The 18,527-nt window shown below is 30.5% G+C and overlaps 1 protein-coding gene across 3 annotated transcripts in view; it reads right to left on the reverse strand.

Annotated features, from left to right (window-relative positions):
* The window catches only part of LOC130657353 (girdin-like), a 34,773-nt gene that overhangs the window by 13,226 nt on the left and 3,020 nt on the right, over positions 1 to 18,527 (reverse strand). For 2 of the 3 annotated variants that reach the window (XM_057460333.1, XM_057460331.1), the window contains exons 4-33: positions 17,955 to 18,024; positions 17,394 to 17,452; positions 16,602 to 16,685; positions 16,463 to 16,527; positions 15,633 to 15,708; positions 12,800 to 12,856; positions 12,606 to 12,715; positions 12,423 to 12,504; positions 12,276 to 12,347; positions 11,497 to 11,583; positions 11,308 to 11,398; positions 10,944 to 11,076; positions 10,265 to 10,329; positions 9,637 to 9,676; positions 9,336 to 9,504; positions 7,702 to 7,740; positions 6,713 to 6,912; positions 6,320 to 6,418; positions 5,751 to 5,834; positions 4,309 to 4,392; positions 4,147 to 4,230; positions 3,254 to 3,349; positions 2,589 to 2,723; positions 2,305 to 2,388; positions 1,982 to 2,089; positions 1,643 to 1,726; positions 1,301 to 1,423; positions 1,128 to 1,211; positions 592 to 684; positions 419 to 502 (exon numbers count right to left, since the gene is read on the reverse strand). In XM_057460333.1, coding sequence (XP_057316316.1) covers positions 419 to 502; positions 592 to 684; positions 1,128 to 1,211; positions 1,301 to 1,423; positions 1,643 to 1,726; positions 1,982 to 2,089; positions 2,305 to 2,388; positions 2,589 to 2,723; positions 3,254 to 3,349; positions 4,147 to 4,230; positions 4,309 to 4,392; positions 5,751 to 5,834; positions 6,320 to 6,418; positions 6,713 to 6,912; positions 7,702 to 7,740; positions 9,336 to 9,504; positions 9,637 to 9,676; positions 10,265 to 10,329; positions 10,944 to 11,076; positions 11,308 to 11,398; positions 11,497 to 11,583; positions 12,276 to 12,347; positions 12,423 to 12,504; positions 12,606 to 12,715; positions 12,800 to 12,856; positions 15,633 to 15,708; positions 16,463 to 16,527; positions 16,602 to 16,685; positions 17,394 to 17,452; positions 17,955 to 18,024 — 2,741 coding nt within the window. The remainder of the gene's footprint in view (positions 1 to 418; positions 503 to 591; positions 685 to 1,127; positions 1,212 to 1,300; positions 1,424 to 1,642; positions 1,727 to 1,981; positions 2,090 to 2,304; positions 2,389 to 2,588; positions 2,724 to 3,253; positions 3,350 to 4,146; positions 4,231 to 4,308; positions 4,393 to 5,750; positions 5,835 to 6,319; positions 6,419 to 6,712; positions 6,913 to 7,701; positions 7,741 to 9,335; positions 9,505 to 9,636; positions 9,677 to 10,264; positions 10,330 to 10,943; positions 11,077 to 11,307; positions 11,399 to 11,496; positions 11,584 to 12,275; positions 12,348 to 12,422; positions 12,505 to 12,605; positions 12,716 to 12,799; positions 12,857 to 15,632; positions 15,709 to 16,462; positions 16,528 to 16,601; positions 16,686 to 17,393; positions 17,453 to 17,954; positions 18,025 to 18,527) is intronic. The other variant, XM_057460332.1, reaches the window with a different exon arrangement.

Below are 18,527 nucleotides of genomic sequence, written 5' to 3' on the forward strand. Positions count from 1 at the left end.
CACCCCCTAGCAGGTTTTCGAAGCAATTTGGAAAGAACTTCTACGTAGCAAACACCTCTCTCTATTTGTAAGGTCTCGACGGTGTACGCTATAGAGAGATTTCACTGTAATATGTTTTTAATCGGTTAATTTATTGTAGGCATTAGATATAAAATCATTTCCAATGCTTCTTGAAATTCGTTTCTCGTGCTTGTTTACATTTTAAGCTACCATTGTTGTGACGATGGGTAATATGGCTTCATATTGGGCCGTCATTAAGAGTGTTAAGCCAATCAGAATGCATTGCTCACTTGCTAAATCCAGACACTTAACAGAGCATAATAATAGATGGGTCCTTAGCATTGAGAATCCAAACAAAAGCCACTTTAAGTAGTCAGTGACTCCAACTATTTCTCCTACACAAGAACTGTTAGTTTACCTTTTTGTAGCAGTAGCATATTCCTCTTCTTTTTGAGCAAGCGTTCGAGTTAACTTGTTGTTATCATTTTGGAACTTGTCAAGCCTAAAAGAGAGACGGTCATTAGCGTTGCAATGTATATCACTGGGACTCAATATACATCCAAATATGCCATAGGACTTAGAATAACTTACTGCATCTCTAAATCTAAGATTTTTTTTGATCGATCATCCAGCCTTTGTGATAAAAGCTCGTGTTGATGTGCCAACTCGTCCACTTCTTGAAGCCTTTTTGGAAATAAATTGTTTCATCATTACATATTTTCACACATTGCAAGAATTGTCTTGCTTCGATCCTTTCATTATTTTTGACCATTAAACATCTTGGTGACAGCAGAATAAAGAATGATGCAAAAGTTATGTTGTTAAGGTTAAAAATTTTGTTTAACATGTCGTTTTAAATTTTTTTCTGTTCTTAAGATATTTCTGCATTTTAAAGATTTTAAGATTTAATTATGCTAATAATCATGCCATATTTCTCAGCAATAAAAAATCTTGATATTTTTGGTCATTGGCAACTCGTACCTGTTAGGGGGTATGGCAATAACTTATGTACCAAAATATAGAGATAAATTGATTAACATAAAAAAATTGTCATTCTTGCTCTGCATTCTTTTAATTACACCACTATAACACCGCTATAACTTGCTGTTGGTTATGCAAAAACTTACTTTTGTTCCAGTTCCAAGATTTTCTCATCGCGGTGTTGTATCGTTCGATACAATTTACTTGAGGTGTTGTTTGCCTCATCTAACCTAAGGTTGTTAATATAGTTTTTGTGTAAAATTTGGAGGATATAGAAAATTAAATCGTCAATTGGGTCAAGAGCTGACCAAATACTTACTTTACTTCAAGCTCATCAATTTGTCCTTCTCGTTCAGTTAACTGTTTATTTAATACCTTGATGCGGTCGTCTTGTACCTGTTGAGAATTTTTGCCATCAAGTTGTCCCTCCAGCTCAGATATTCTAATTATAAAAACATTAATTTAAGCCTTGTTTTATTTAAATATTTGGCAGTAATGTTTTTCTACACATATTCAATATTCTATAAGCAAAAAGTCTAACTAATTAAACTAACGAATTTAACATTATTCGTTGCAAAGGATAAACAGACTGACTAAAACAGCTTGTCTTTACTTGTAAAGTAACTTCAGACTTAATGAAAACGAATAAGCAAAATCCCACCTGTCTTCTAGTTTTTGTACCTGGTCATTTTTCGAACGGTTTGATGTTTTTAGTTTATTGTTGAGACGAATCAGCTCCTCAACTCTAAAGGAACACAATGAAATAAAACTATTTGAAAAAAAATATAAAGTTGTTTCCACCGAAATTTTTAATAAGACGCAGTGCAGTAATACAAACAAGCTTTTTTACTTTATAACTAAGTGCTTATCATAAAAAACATACTTAAAAACGTTGGTAGAGTAGTCTGAAAATAGTAAAAATAAATAACTACAAAATAAATGACAGAAAACCTTCTTGTCATTATTATAGTTCATGTACTTAAGAATAAAGAGATTATACTTGTTTTCCAGTTCTGCAATATCACTTGCTCTGGTATTCAAAGATTGCATCAACAAGTCAATTCGTTCACTCTGTTTGTTGTTAGCATTTTCACTAAGTTTATCCACACTAAAAATTACAATCACATCATATACTTCACTGCAAAAATAATTTTCCACTGTTTATCCTATCCTTTTCCTTGAGATTCAAACATTTAATGAAATACTTTTCAGATGTTTACAGTGACTTTTGTCACTGTAAGCATCTTTGGTATTTCAAAGCATGCACAGCATCACCACAAATGTATTAGATGGTCTCATTAATTTGTGTGTAATAAAACCTACTTTGACTCGAGACTAGCGATTCTTTCATCTTTCAATTTAACACAATGTTCTAATTTCATACAGCTACTCTTCGCTTTTTCAAATCTAAAAAAGAAAACAATAATTAAGTTTCTTGATAGACAATACATATATTAATTTCATAGGTAAAATAGATTAAAACCATAGTTTAACATTCAAGTTTTACACTTCCTTTGAACTTTTTTTCAAAACAACACGATTTCAATTCAATTTCTGCATTCATAAATAATCTGTATACATTTCACACACACAAAAAAATAGCATACTGTAGTTCTAGAGATCTCTTTTCCTCTTCATGATGTTCAACAGTTTTTTGCAGTTTCTCATTTTGTTCCAATTTCTTTTTTAATTGTTCTTCAGTCCTTTGATGATCTTTTGCAACTTCTTCCACTTGGAAGAGTCTGAACAAGAAAAGTTTAAGAATTTTAAAACATTTTTTGCTACAGATAATAAGGGTATTAAAAGTAGACTGTGTATATAGTTTTACTTCACACTGTTAGGCTAAAATATAAACGACAAATGTTTGTTTTATTCAGAGAAAGATATTCTCATTTTTGTTTTTATTATTAAAAGAGACACTGTGCCTAACACATAAACTTCATATTACATGTACTGTTTTTTCTCTATATGTTAGTGTAAGAGGGAGCTCGCGTGTCATTTTCTGTTGTGTTTAAATTAATGAAAAATAGAGTTAAAGAATTGTTTTTTACACTTGTATATTCGAAAACTTTTCGTTGTTCGCTTCCTAGACAAAAACATGCACGTTTTATTGGAGAAAAATTAAAATCTGCAAAAGCTTTACAGCCTCATGAATTTATGAATAATCACACTGATAGTCCTATTAAATACATTTGATCTAAATTTTAAATATACTCAAATATGTCAGGAATATTCATTGTCTATAAACATTGTGAAGGCTTTGTAAACGTACTTTGTTTCCAGTTCACTAATCCTTTGAAGTTTTTGTTCCAGTGATTTATTTATTTTTTTGGTGTCCTCGCTGGCTGAGCTCATTAGGTGTTCGACCCTAAAATAAAAAAAAGTTTAAAAATTTAGGTTTGACAATTGATCATAACTTAACAGTGCATGAAATATCTACAATCATCAACAAAACTAATGAAAGCGAAGGCAGCCTTTTCCATTATTTTTCAAGCATGGGGTAAAGGGTGAACTGGTCACTATTCTGCAGCCAGCAGGCTGCAAAGTCTCTACTTTTGTACACACGTAGGCCAGGTAGAGTGGGTAAATTTCTCTAGTGCAATTCTTTAGCCTGCTGGCACAACGAAATATTCCACGTTGCGACACCAAAGGTTACAAAATTCAGGAAAAATAGTTGTGTTGCTGTCAACAACAATCAGCATGTTTCAAGAGTATGGATTAAACTAAAAAACTTAGGGTTCGAAGTCTAAGTCCGTTGTTAGCATTGACAATTGAACTTTGACAAGTTCAAAATGTGTGACTCTAATATAAAAACAACCAATATGGTCACTTGTGGTGACTAAATTCAGAATTAGCCGCACTGTTTGACTATATTTTGAGATTATTAAAAACACTTATTTTTGTTTTTCTTTATTAATTCCTATTTAAATATTTAGTCTCTAGGTTTACAAAATAATAATTTCCATAATGAAAACACAATCTTTAAACATTTGAGAAATATTGGTCTTTATTGCAGCTTATCTCATAAATACAGATCGTATTTATGAACATTTTATTCAAATCACATGTTTGCAAGATTTGAAGTTGAGATACCACTGAGGAATTTCTAATCACAAAATAAATTAGAACTGATGGCACATTTAATTAAAACTGAATAATAAATACCTTTCTTCAAGAGCAGAAATTTTGTCTTTATGAATGACAGCATTTTGTGAAAGTGTCTTATTTTCAGTTTTTTTGTTTTCAAACCTGAAGAAAAAAAGGTACGTAACTCCCAGTCGTACTTTAGACATTGTAACAATTGCTACTACATTTACTTCTTCTAACCTCCTCTCAAGCTCATCAATATCTTTCTCTCGTTGTTGTAGTTGTTCCTCGACCTTCTTTCCATATGTTTCAACCTGTTTCACCCTACATACAGAGAATCAGAATTGTGGATGAAGAGAAGCAAAGTTCACAATTTTTATCAGTCAATGTCATAATACCACCACCATACTAAAGGTGGGTTTCCACTCAAACGAATGTGGTCAAATAGATCGACATCGATCGTATCGATGTTACTAAAAATAGAACATTTTGTGAATCGATTGAAATTCATCCAATCAGATTGATTAATACCCATGTGATGTAAACAAACCAACTAAGAAATGAATTTTACTGAGAAGTGGAAAAAACTGAGTGAAAATTTAATGGCATATTTGATGCACCATCATCAATAAAATATTTAACACGAACAAGCGTTAAAAGATTAAAATGTATTACAAATAAGTGATCATTTGCAGATGAATGTTGAGAAATTTAAGACAATATTTGTAGAATAAGTTTGTGGATTTCAGTGTCTTGGGACCCTTCCTCGAAAATTTAGAAGCAAAAACTATGGTGGCAAATTTTAGAAGACTAGTATGAATTTTTTTTTTTATCGTATTTATATATTATCTATATTATAATACCTGTATATGTCTGTCTGTCTGTCACACAAAATGGTAGCTTAGCTGCGCAATAGCGAGAAGTCTGCAATGCAGTATAAAAAGGACGGGTGAACCCATGGATCTTCCACGGGCTAACGACTAGTATATATAAATACGATAAACAAAAATATTTATATTATATTTATAATATATAAGGATATTGAGCATGTACTTAGAATTTCATGACATATAATTTTAAGTACATGCTCAATATCCTTATTTCATATCAAATTTGTGTTATTGTTTCGAAATAAATTTGAATAAATCGCCATCGATCGAGGCTGGGTTTGAATTAAAACGTTGCCATCGAACGATTAAACCACATTAATTTGATTGGAAACCCGCCTTAATGTTTATTCACATTATTTAGCATAAGTTTTTTGTGTCCCCTTCTTGAGTACATCTTGTGAGCACAGTTACTCACTTTGAACTAATCATTCTATAAGGAAGTTATACACTTTAGGCTGCAAAATTTTCCAGAAAATAGTGTTCCAGTTCCATCAGGTATTACCGGTGTTTCTGAAACAATTCTTAGGGGTAACTCATAAATTAAAATCCAATTGTTCACTTAGTAAGATCGAACTGTGAAAAAAATAAAAAAAATATTACATCAGAAAAATACAAAGGATGCAAAAGAAGGGCATAAAAAATATATGGACACAATTTAAGTGTTTGTTTTCTGTACATAAAAATTTGGTTGCCAAGAGCACTTTTAAAACCCGTATTGTAACAGAATGATTATTATTCTAACATTTTGCAACGCTGCTGAAATTGGCAACTAAAAGTTAACACTGTACTTACTTAGATTCTAAGGTTGTAACATCTTTCAATTTCATTGCTAGATCTTCCTGCAACTTTACATTACATGCTTTTGCTTCTTTTACTCTGTTAAAAACATGAAAATCAGTTGTCTTCATATTCGAAAATATGTATCTAACTAGTTGTAAGAGCCATAAAAAAATACACTCAGGCGAAAGATAAATGAAAAGATAGGAGATTGTAGGATTTTTGAGGACATCATCAGTCAGCCATTCATAATAAGCTTGAAATCTCCAATCAAAATAATGTATAAGAACATGTGGTTTTAACAAACAGTTACAGAAATGTTGAGGTTTAAAAGGTTTTTGATCAAACTGAAAAATGGCATCAGTTATTTCCAACTGTTTTCAAGTTATTTGGCCTCTAACTTGTAACTGCACTGTAATGTCTTCATTGCTGGTATCTTCAAAATTTTATTTCTGTAAATGTCTACTTTCCTGATTAAGTGGATTTTTCAATTATTTTATTGGATTTTTATTATTTTCACGTAGCAACAAGTCAAGATGGATATCCAACTTCAATCGCGTTTAAACAAATTTAGCGTTACTTACTGCTTTTCCAGAGAGACAATAGTTGAAGGTTTTTTTCCATTTACAGCAGCTATTTTATCACCAGAAATATATTGCGAATTTAAAACTTCATCATTTGAACTAACAAAAACAAAATTGTTGAAGTCAAGAAATAAAAGAATTTAATCAGAGTTTTAGTAAATTAAATTTGATGGTTTTATATAATAAACAGTTGTTATAAAGAAAACCAAAAATAATGCATACATGCAAAACACAGAAAATACAGTTAGACATAATGGGTAACTATAGCATACAGCTGAACTTTTAAACATTTTTTGAATCTAAATTTTTAAGTAAAATTACAATTATCGATATGTGTATGGGAGGTAGTTATTCTAACTGGAATTACTTCATATAAAAAAAAATAAAACCTACAGTGCGTCCTTTAAAACAGAAGCATCCACTACTACTCCTTTCACAGCCAATTCACTCGCTAAGCTTTCTAATTCGGCATTTGTTTGTTCTAACTCAGAAGAACGCTTCGTAAGGGTGCCCTGGAGATTTTTGATGTTATCCTTCTGTGATCCAATCACCATCCCTAACTCATGGTTGTTATTTCGCTCTGAAAGAAGACTCTAAAAGAAAAAACATTATTTATTAAGACACAACTTGGCAAGGTTATGGTGGATTAATCTTTGTGTTTAAGTGTTAGTATTAGGAGTTTAATTTTGTAGCAATCAATTTAAAATTAACTAAGCAATAATCTGTGTAATTTAAAACATTGAATGAAGCCAGTTATTGTCAAATAATAATTTATGAAAAAATTGAATTTAAATAAATTAATGAAGTAATATTATCTATATTATACTGCTTGTGTCTGTCTGTGAGCCAAAACTGCAGGTAGTGGCAAGCTAATTTATGTGTATGGGCTTACAGCTAGTTTTATATATAATTTAAAATATCAAAATTAAACGAATTTGTGTTGAATAATAATTTTTCATGTAAAATTGATTTTAAAATACTTTTTACTGAATGTATAAGAATTAAATATTGGGTAAAGTGTATGTATTATATAAAAATAAAATAATCTAAAAGCAAATTAACAGCAACTTTAACACTTAAACTACAATAGCATTTACTCGCACCTTAAAATTAAGTTTACTTCTTAATTGGGAATTTAAGGAAATGACATTAATTAAATTTGTCGCTACATTTAGTGAAATAAAGCAAGGTATTAACAGCGTTTAAGTTACAATCAGTCTTTTTTGGTTGTCTTTTTTTTAAAGTCTACAAATGCAACACTTTTTTAAATTTTAAATCTCATTATAAAAAACAAACTAAATGTTAGGTGCATTATAATTTAGGGTGCTGTGTTGTGTGCGAATGTTAAAAAACACCATAGCATTATAAAAGTTAATCTTTACTTTATATTTTGATGTCTTTCCATCTGCAGTTAACAAAGCCTAGTGAAAGAAAAAAACAAGTGCATGTATACGTCTAAAATGGATGCCTGAGCAATAATATTTTAGGAAGGAAACAGCCAAATAACAATTGATCCAGTTAATGGAGTTTGAAAGAATAACAAGCCTGAGCAAAGGTTCGGTAAAAATGGTTGCACAAAATGAAGATGAAAACGGACAAATACTAGTAATATGAAACCTTTCAAATGCGACATTCAGATATCAATTGTTGAGCAAACTTATGGCTTAGACATACACCATCAAAATTATATGGCTTTGAAAATCAAAAGATCTATTCATTAATAACCGTTTAAAGTTAGCAATGTTAATGTCAATTGTCATAATGTCAAAGTATTGTATGAACCACAAGAAGACAATAATACTGAATATATAAAATATTATATTTCATTAGACTATCTGTATAATATATACAAATACTGGAAGACAATTATAACAACATCAAATGACAATTATAAACTTCTGTGCATCAGACATTTTTAAATAAAAAATATAAGCGACAGGCTTGAGAATAAAAGTGAATTTTTTTTCCCCAGAAATTAAGAGTACCAACAGAAAAGTTAGTTTCAATGGGCAAAACAGACTATTTTATTTACAAGACTGATATAATGTGGAAAATATAACAACTGATACAAAACAAGACAATTAACATTTCTAGACTTTTATTTATTCTAAAAAGACGTTCTGTTAAAGTTAACTCGCTAAACTTAAAAAAATATAGTTTGCTATACACATAACGTAAGTCATACTACATATATTCAGCTCAACCACAGACTAAAAATCAATGTCCATAAAAACAATATTTTAAAAAGTATCATTATAAGAATACAACTATTCACTACATCTTAATGTAAATTGTTACCACTGCTGAAAGCAAAAATAAATACTTTGTTGTTAAACTGTACAATTACCAAACAAAATGTTAAGTAAATAAATCATTTTCTGGTAGGTATTATTGTCTTCCTGTCATGTTCATAAGAATATGTTAAAAGCGTGTTAGTGTGTCAATGTCCATTTTTGTCTTCCTGCCTGCTACAGAATTTCACTTTTTTCCAAAATAATCATTGAAACTAAATTTATAGTATTAGTGGCATTTAAAACCACAATGACAGCTCCAATAAAGAAAATTCCATTTGTTTTTTGAACAACTTTACTTAGAAAAGGGTAAGCCATGGTCTTGAAAAGAAAAAAGAAAAACCACTATTTTAGGAAATAACATGCGACAAGAAGACAATAGGACCGGTGTTTGTACATAAGGAGTTTGTTTCATTAGTTTATAGTTATGTTACTTGGTATGTACGTTGTTGCATTAATTTATCAAGCAAAAGTTGAGACAGCACTGGAGAAGAAGAAAGTTGTGGCAAGCACGTAAAAACAAATAAAAAACTTGTGAGTTTAAACAAAACGAATAACTTTAGCGTCATGTGTTTTGCATTAACTCAGAACCACATGTAAACACCTGTTCAAGGCTTGCAAAGCGAGTGAAAAAATGTCTTCTTCAAGATACAAAACTAATGCTTCAACATTAATTCTACCACAACTACAATGGAAACAACAACAACAATTATTGTTATGCCTACCTTAGTTAATTTCGTTATCATGTTTTTATAATCAACAATGCTGGCTGAAAGGTTTGTATTATCGTTTTGCAACTCTTGCAATCTAGTATCAATTGTGGTATTTCGTAAATTCTCAACTAAGTCTGATAAGTGTTTATTTTCTCGTTCCAGTCTCATGATGTCTGTTGACCTGTGAATGAAAAATCACACATAAGTTTTAAAAAAACATTTGCCAAATGCTAAAGTGTTTATTTAGTAGAATATATGTTACATTAGAAAACATTCAGGTATAAAAACATATAAGAAGCAACAAAATACTTACGTAGACTGATTATATTCCAAAAGCAAAGGCACGTTTAAGCCTACAAAACAAAATCAAAAAATTAATACTAAAGAAAGGGGTGTAAAAACGAAAAAAAAGAAAGGTTGTGATACCTTATTACATGAAAATAAGTAGTCAACTTAATAAAGTGGGATCAATTATGATACATGAAATTAACAGAAATTTATAAATTTCAGTATTGTATCTGGTCATTAACGCAAATTTAACAAAGCAAACATTTAATTCCCTTTCTCTAAATTAGATGAATTTAAGGCAAAGAAAGAACAACAGTAATTGGGTACGTATAGGCAATCATTATTTTCCTGATATAACATTATAATACAGTAAAGGGGTTTAAACTAATCAAATTTTAGTTTTGTTGGCAAGTCTCCTTCAAAGTGTCTGTGATACCAGCTGCCTTCCATCTCGCCTTGATGATGCTTCCCCCCTTTTCTAATTTGAAATGTTCATAGATCTCCTTAATGACTTTCCCATGGGTTAAAAATTAAAAAGATTATCCCGAAATCATATAATTATATTTTCGAAAGGCAAATTCGCATTAGTTAGTTGACTAGTTATTTTATGTGTAATAAGATAAGTCAATTTAAAAAAAAATTAAAAAACATACCATCATCTTGTTTTTGCATTTTTAATCCATCTAATTCGGCATTCATAACTGAACACGCAGACAAGCTGAAAAAATAGTGATTATTTATACTATTTGATTTTTAATTAGCCTAGAGCAAAGACATTGTCACTTTAGTTTTCGCAAACTTTAAACGTGTTTCCTTTACTGCTTCATATTATAAGAGGATGTTGATTAGTTATTGACATCAATTTTTTAATGTATTCCACTGAGACCCAATATCCTTACAAGAGGTACAGAAAAACGATGTTTTGTTCCTGCATTAGGTAACTAGAGTTCACATGGAACTAAAATTCCTTTAAGTTCTTTAAACAAAGCCAACACGATGGCTTCTGAACCTACAAGTTATTGACTAAGATCCTTTACCTTCTGCAGTAGTTAATTGAAAGGACATGATTTTATACATTTTTTAACCAGCACTTTAAGCTCTACAGAATTGAGGATACATATTACAATAAAAAATAAATAAATAAATAAGACAGCTTGTTAGTGTCATCAGGAGGAATCTCCATCTATGGTTACAGTTTTGAACCATAATTGGGAAAAACTAAATTCAACACATTTTTCTCAAACTTACCCAATATGTATAGGACCAGTTAGGATAAATTTCTTAAAATGGCAATGTAGTTGCAATATTTAACAGGACAAGAAATTAACAAACCTCTCTTGTTTTTCAATACTTAGTTTTGCCACTTCATCCACCAAATCACGTATTTTATTTTGATCTTCCTGTCGCTCTTCCATTAGAAGTTTTACTTGAGCATATAATCTGTTGTTTTCTTCCTCTAGGTGAGCTGAGGAAAGGAAAAACTTTGTTACAAAATCATGTGATCAGAAAAAAGGGCAACCATATAAAAAAGGTTGTCAGAAAGAATGTTCACAAAAGGACATCCGAAAAAACGTCCCTTTCATTCAAGAGTTTTAAAATATAAAAATAACAAACAAAGGTTCCTTATTGGTATGTTGCTAATGATGCAAAACATGTACAAAAGATCTGAATTATACAGAACATAAATCTTTCTCACCAAATCGAGACATTTTAGAATTAGAACCAGCAACTTTTTCTTCCAATACAAGTTTGGATTCATAAAGTACATCTGACTGTTCTTTTATTTCCTGCAGTTAGAAAAGTTAAAACATTCAGCACACAGACATGTCATTAAATTAAAAAAACAACAAAAAACACACAACACACAACTGTTGCAGAAACTTACCAAGTAACTTTTCTTGTAGAATTCCATATCTCTGACTTTTTCTTTCAACTTTGTATTTTCATTTTGAATTTTAGTGGTGTTTTCCAACTACAAAAAATGAAGTGAAAAATATTCAAAATACAGAAAACATCAAACAAATTTTTCTTTGGAGGTTCAAAAATTGTGTACACCTGAATATTGGATTTACATTGCATATACAGACCTTGTCTCTCAACTGAATTTATAATTTGGTAATTTTTTTGTAATTTCTAAAAAATGCTGTCTGATGATTGATTTCCTGCTACTAAGTCAGAGGGTTTTATGAACTTTTTTTTTTGACCTGACATATTTGTCAGGGAACATCTCACTGTATTGACACTCTGAGGCCATCACACTCTCTTAACCACAGTTTCCAAGACATAGTATATTAGCATTTACAGAAAAAATGCATTACAGTATTACTTAAGACATGGTATCTCAAACTTAGTAAGGCTAATATTAATGCCAGGTAAAAAAAGACAGAATAAGAAAAGTGTCAGTTTAAATTATTTAAGTTTCTTTTATTTTATGTTGTGGATAATCGCACAGTTAATTGTCTAGCCAGAATGGACTCTTATCTTGCAAGTAGCATAAACAAACCCAATATCAAAACATTCATGAGAAACCTTTATTATTTGCCTGTATATCATTGGTAACAAACTGTTTAGATTCTAATTTTTTACTACAAAACTTGTTTTTGAAAAGAAATGTCTTGTTTTATGAAGAGGTCTTTCTGTTGAAACTGCCAAAGGAAAAGTTACCTGCACTTTAACAATATCAAGTTCATCTCTGTATGACTTTGCCCAACCAGCCTCATTCACTAATTCTTTATTCTAGAAAAAGACAAAAAAAAAAATGCTGTAAAAAAGTAAACACACAAAGAAATAACAAATAAGAAAATATCTTACCTCCAATCTGATATTATCAAGCTGTAACTTCATCTGTTCAAGTTCTTCTTTCAGCTCTGCAACTAAAGCATGTCGGTCGTCTCTACAATAGTAGTGCAAAATTTATAGACTCTTTATACCATTTATATTTACAGTCAGTTATTAAGCAAATGAAATATAATAACTAAATAAAACCAGACTTACAGTTCTGATTGTATGGTTTGCATTCTCTGTCGATTAGCTTGTAAGATATTAGTTGATCTAAAACTGGTACGGGGACTTAGTGGATTACGGGGACGAAATCTTGGTGACTCCTAGAATAATTAATACAATGCAATTGCTAATTATTTCAAAGAAATATTCTGTTTTCTAAAAATAAGAATGATATAAACTTATACCTCAACAACATCCATCTCTTCCCCAGTTTCATGAACAAGAGCAAGATCCAGCATTGCCTACAAATAACAAGCATGCTAAATTTCCTTCTTAGGATATGTAAAATCAGCAAGCTCTGAAAAATAATTGTCTCTTGTGACAATTCCAGGAAATTTGATAACAAAGTATATTGCAATAATTTTTACTTACTTGAAGTGTTACATCACTAACGCTAACAATCAATAAATTTAAATAGCTATTAGACATTATCGCTAACTATATGTAATATTATATCACCAAATTTAATATTATATCTCTTACAAATTCATCACTGCATAAATACAACTAGCTATATAGCTATTTTGGAATGGAACTATGTATCGATTCAGAGACTTTGGGGAACAGATGGTTATTTTCTAGGTAAAGAAAGAAAATAAAAGATTCAAATGATCAAGTAAGTTTAGCTAGTTAACTACCTGGATTTTTAGAATTAGTCAGCATTATTTTTTACAAGATCATGTATCTAGAGAATAAGGCAAGGTGGTGTCAATTTTGGTTGAGCATGTGGATTGTTTGTGTGTTGTTTACTTTCATAAGACTCGCGCTTGTTGTAGTTCTTACTTGAAGAAACTGTAGCACTTTTTGTTAAAAACAAAGTTTGTTATCAAACCAGTGAACCAAAGAGTTTAACAGGGGATGTGCTTTCATGTAGTTCATGTTGCAAAGAAAGAGTCTGTGTCACTTTCTATCCTAAACAAACTTGGCAACAAAACCAGGAAGGGTTTGGGGCATTGGCAATTTTTTCTTTTATAATATACATATAAGTTTGAGTTGTGCAAAAATTGAGGAGACACAAACCCAGTAAAGAAAAATAAGAAAGGCTTTCAACCTTATTGAAGATAAAAGTTAAGTATACACTTTTTTAACAAGCTCTAGGCCCAGCACTCTAAGTTGCTTATTTTTAAAAATTTTAGCATTGAGTGTTACCAATAGTTGATTTTAATAAATTTCTTATCTATAAAATTTTACTTTAGCTACTAAATTTTAATATTCATGAACACATAAGAAAAATTAATTGTACATGTTTTTAACTCTCTAAATTCATCAGAAAATCAATCTTTAATTTTGTTTTCTCAGAAATTGTTACTAATTTTCCTGACAATTAAACCTCGTGTTTTTTTTATGTTTTCATAAACATGGGAATGTAAGAACAAACTTTTAAGAATTATCCAAAAGGTTCAAGTTTCTTCTGCAAACACTTTCTTTCTTATGGTAGATAAAAAAGGTACCACTTCTACCCACATGTTAGCAACTAGAAAAAAGTAATAATTCAAACATTTTAATCCTGTAGAAGCTAAAATGAATACATCAACATTTGTATTCATATTATTGTATAAAGAAAATTGTTAAAGCAAACAGCTAATCAAAAACTAATAAAAGGATTTGTTTACCTGGAAAAAAAATTTTTTGTCAAAGTTTATTCCCTCTTTAAAGCACATGCAAAATGCCAAATTTTATAAGAGGCTGACCAATGTGGTACATCTAAGACACTCAGCATGTGCTTTATGCTGCATGTGCTAAAATGTTCCTGAAAAAGCCTGTATATCTTGAGAAACAATAAAAATCTTTCAAAAAAATAACAAAGATTTCTCCTAGACAACTTTTCAAGGTCTTTCGTCTGAGTTCGACCAGTTGTTTTTGTAGCAATCAAGCTTTAAGAACATGTCACACAAGTATTGCTTAAGTGAACTGTCATTTGCTGTTATATAGAATGATGTGCGCTTTATAGAAAAAAAACTTCTTACAAAAAAACGTTAGGAATGAAACAATTAATCCTAAAATGTATAATACTCTTTTCAAGATACATGATAATTTTATAGTTAACAAAAATTAAGCTTTAAAAAAAAGTTATAATTTAACTGGTGTGGGAAAATTAGTTGTGCAAGCTAGCTATATTGTGTCAAAGTGTCTAAATATGATATTTTTGATACTGCAGCAGTTTTGTGTAATATAAAGAAATCTGTGGTCAAGCATAACTCCTGGCACATTACTGAAAAGAATCTAACGTACTTAGATGAAACAGGACTTGTTCTTTCCACTAGTGTATTGTATGTTGTGTGGCTTGTGTAACAGGGCTTTAAGTGACACAAAAACAAAAAATACCCCCATATCTACATGTAAATTAACTTATTACATCCTCTTCCCCAACTGCAAGGTTGGCAAATTAAACAACCACAACTAAATTATTCCAAAAGCAACAGCTAGCTATCTAACTTCCCTCAAACATTTTTCCCACTGGTCATAATATAAATAATAATCCCATAGCTTTTCCCCAACGCAACCAATGCGTCCAAAAGAAGCATATCTAAATAAGTTTGGTCTGGACAGGGCCGCATGGCCTTATTGCAAATCCATTTCTATTTAGCAAAAATGTTTTCATCTGATTATCAATAAATAGTTATCGTTAATTATAATTTCTTATCAAATTCCATGAAATCATCACATTAAGCTCTCTTCAGACAATAATTTTTCTTTTCAATATAATAATTTTTAATATTTTTTTAAATTATAATTTTTTTTGACAAGATGAGCATTTGTTTACAGGGCCTGGAAGACAGAAGTTCAACAATAATATCAATGTGTCTGTCCTTATCCACATCAAAGTTAGAATTAGTTAAATCATCCTCATTTTATATTTGTGGCTGCTAACTTGAACAAATCAAATTAAGTATCTCTACTGCATATCAATGAGCACTTACTAGAACTGACTATAGCTATAATAGTGGATTTGTATTAGAGTTTAACACCTAAAATAATTTTTATTTGAAATTTTGTATAAGAAAAAAAGTTGTTTACCTCAACATAATCATCTCTTTGTTCTAAAACATTTTGCAACTGATAATACAAACTTTCAGAGAGATTAACAAGATCCCTAAAAAATATTAAGGAATATTGATGCAATAAATTTTGTACTTTAGTTAAGTTTATCGATATGCCAGTTGATAATATAAAAAAGTCAAACAGGCTTAAACATCCAGAATTTTATAAATATAAATTGGAAATAGAAATTTAATACTTGGTTCAATTTTAGTCAAAAATAATACAAGGTTATGTGTGGGGTCTTTTTTTGTTTACTGTGCACCAATTTTTGTTGAAGCAGTAATTTTCGAGAACAATATAGACTAACAATCATACTAGGTAACCATCACACAATAGTAACATGCACTTTCTGTTTTTCATGTATTAATTTTATAAAGAGGAGCATTTACCATCAGTTGTTGGTATAATTGGAGATTGTAATGATGGTACATCTTAATGTTACTGATGAATGGCAAGTTTTACAATTGTTTGGTGAAAAAGACCAGGAAAAAGGGAGGAAGGCTGACACAGCTATTTGCAGGGTGTAATCCAGAAATATAAAATAGGGAAGGCTCAATCCCAAATAGGAATTTCATCAAGGTTTTATTAGGCATTATTGAAATCTTATTCCTTCACCACTTGCATAAAATGGGCTAAAGGTCCCATATTTTGTAGTGAATATAATCTGAGAACGCTGGATTACACACTGATTTGTATCGCTTTTGAAAAAAGCCATTAAGAAAATCATTCAAATCTTATAAATCCCATATAGTCATGGCATACATGTTCAGGGTCATTAGACAGGCTTAAATAAAGCATACACTTACTCTTGGGAAAGCTCTGGTAACTCACTGGCACGATAGGGTATCACATTTTCAGAATTTTCTGTTATCTAAGAAGACAAGCAGGTATGTAAAACACTTTACAAAGAGACTTATTGCCAATATGAAAGAGCGAAAATAATACCTCTTGGATAGATGCAACTAAACCACGTTGAACATCAACAGTTAATTCTTTAATATGCTCAATGAATTCCTCTTTCTTTTCACACTAAAAACCAAATGGTATATTTTTAGCATTGAACATAGTATTAGCACTTAAAAATGTTTGTTTCCTGTCCAGGGTTAGGCAACAAATCTGAAAACCAGGAGGTGGGTGTAAGAAATCCAAACATCATCTTAGAAACCTTCTGTACAAAGCTGAAAAACCTTTCTTTGATAAAAAATTGTCAAAAAGCTTGCAGCCTGAACATTGCTTTTCATTTGAATTCGAAAAACGCGGATTGTGTTTGGGTTGGTTTTTATACCAATATAAAATTACCTGGTCAGAGAAAAAAACATTTTCCCAACTCTCAAAGGATTCTATTTCAACATTATTTTCAACTTTAAGAGCATTTTTATTGTATTTAGGAAATTGAAAAGTGTGGTAAAATTTGAGAACTTTCCTAAGCAGAATTTCAAAAGCTTTTCCGACTCTTTTGCGAAGGAAGGTTTGACAACAAAGAAATTTAAAAGAGAAAAAAACAAAAAACATAATCTAACAACTAGAAAAAAAGGGGCCTGAAAAAAAAAAACATATTAAGAAAAAGTATTTGAAATGAGATTTACAGATTTTTTTAACTTTCTAGGGGTTTTAAGGAATTTTCAGAAACGATGTCCACTTTTAATTAGCCAAACTAAAGCATTGATATGATAAAACAACATTATCTTTGGTCATAAAGAATAAAAGTTTTTTCAACATACTTAAAAACTAACATACCTGTATTGCACAACCAAGAATCAACAATAAGATCGTACTCATTTCAGAGTGACTTAATTCTACAAGAGAGTTTGATTTGAATAAGTCTATTAATATTTTTGCATTCTTATATTTCTTATGTTTCACAAAAGTAACAGTTTTTACCAAATACAGCCTGCAGTATTTTTTGTTTTTAAGCCTATACCACAGGTTCGATTTCCGTTTTTGATTTAGCCCACAATAAGCTGTGATTTTATATTTGCCATTAAAATGATGAAAAAAATCAGTTTGGGCACAATATTATTAATTTTAGGCTCAGGGTGAAATCATAGCCCTGTCTTTCATCCAGAGGTGTAAGGACACACAGAAAATTATTCAAGATTTTACTGAGATTTTAGTCCAGGCAAAAACTTGGGCCCAGTCGAAAAATATGCTGCACGACACCTCAAACTAAATTAAACTACAAGATATTTGAAATGCATCGCATATTAAGAAATATGTGATGCATTTCAAACAGGTGTTAAACAATTCATTCATGTGAAAGAGCTGAAAGATTTTCCATAACCTCCTCCATAACCTTACCATTGTTTGGTTCTTTCGCTAGCATCAAAATATCTGGAATCTTCAAAACAACTATCTGTTGAAGTTTCTCCTAGAAAACGAGTTGTAAAACATCAAGCTAAAGGTTTTTTTTAACTAACAGACATTAGAAAAAGAATTAAATAAAAGTAATTTGTTTCATTGGAAAGGAAGTAATATATGTCAATAAAGTTGGAAAAAATAATGCTGAAAGGTTTATTAATTTGAAAGAATGCACCTTTTAGTCCAAACAACTTTTCGTGACAACCCTGTTAAGTCAATTGATAAGAAAAGGTGTCCTGCTTAAAACTCTACTTCCATGCATCCCAAATTTCACCACATTTGCCAAAGTAATTTATGATGTTCAGTCAACCATGTAAAAAATTTTATTGCGTGAAAACAATTATATAACAATTTTTCCCTAGTTTTTTGATGATTTTAAGGTTTTTGCCATAATGTTGACCATATTTGCATTGCCACCCATTAAGAGTTACGTAAATTTTTTTTTTGTGTCAAATTTTCCGAGGTCCCAAGGTATTGAAAATTCAACAGACACTTTGAATATAAAAGGACATT

Source organism: Hydractinia symbiolongicarpus, chromosome 9, assembly GCF_029227915.1.
Source record: "Hydractinia symbiolongicarpus strain clone_291-10 chromosome 9, HSymV2.1, whole genome shotgun sequence".
Classification (NCBI taxonomy): domain Eukaryota; kingdom Metazoa; phylum Cnidaria; class Hydrozoa; order Anthoathecata; family Hydractiniidae; genus Hydractinia; species Hydractinia symbiolongicarpus.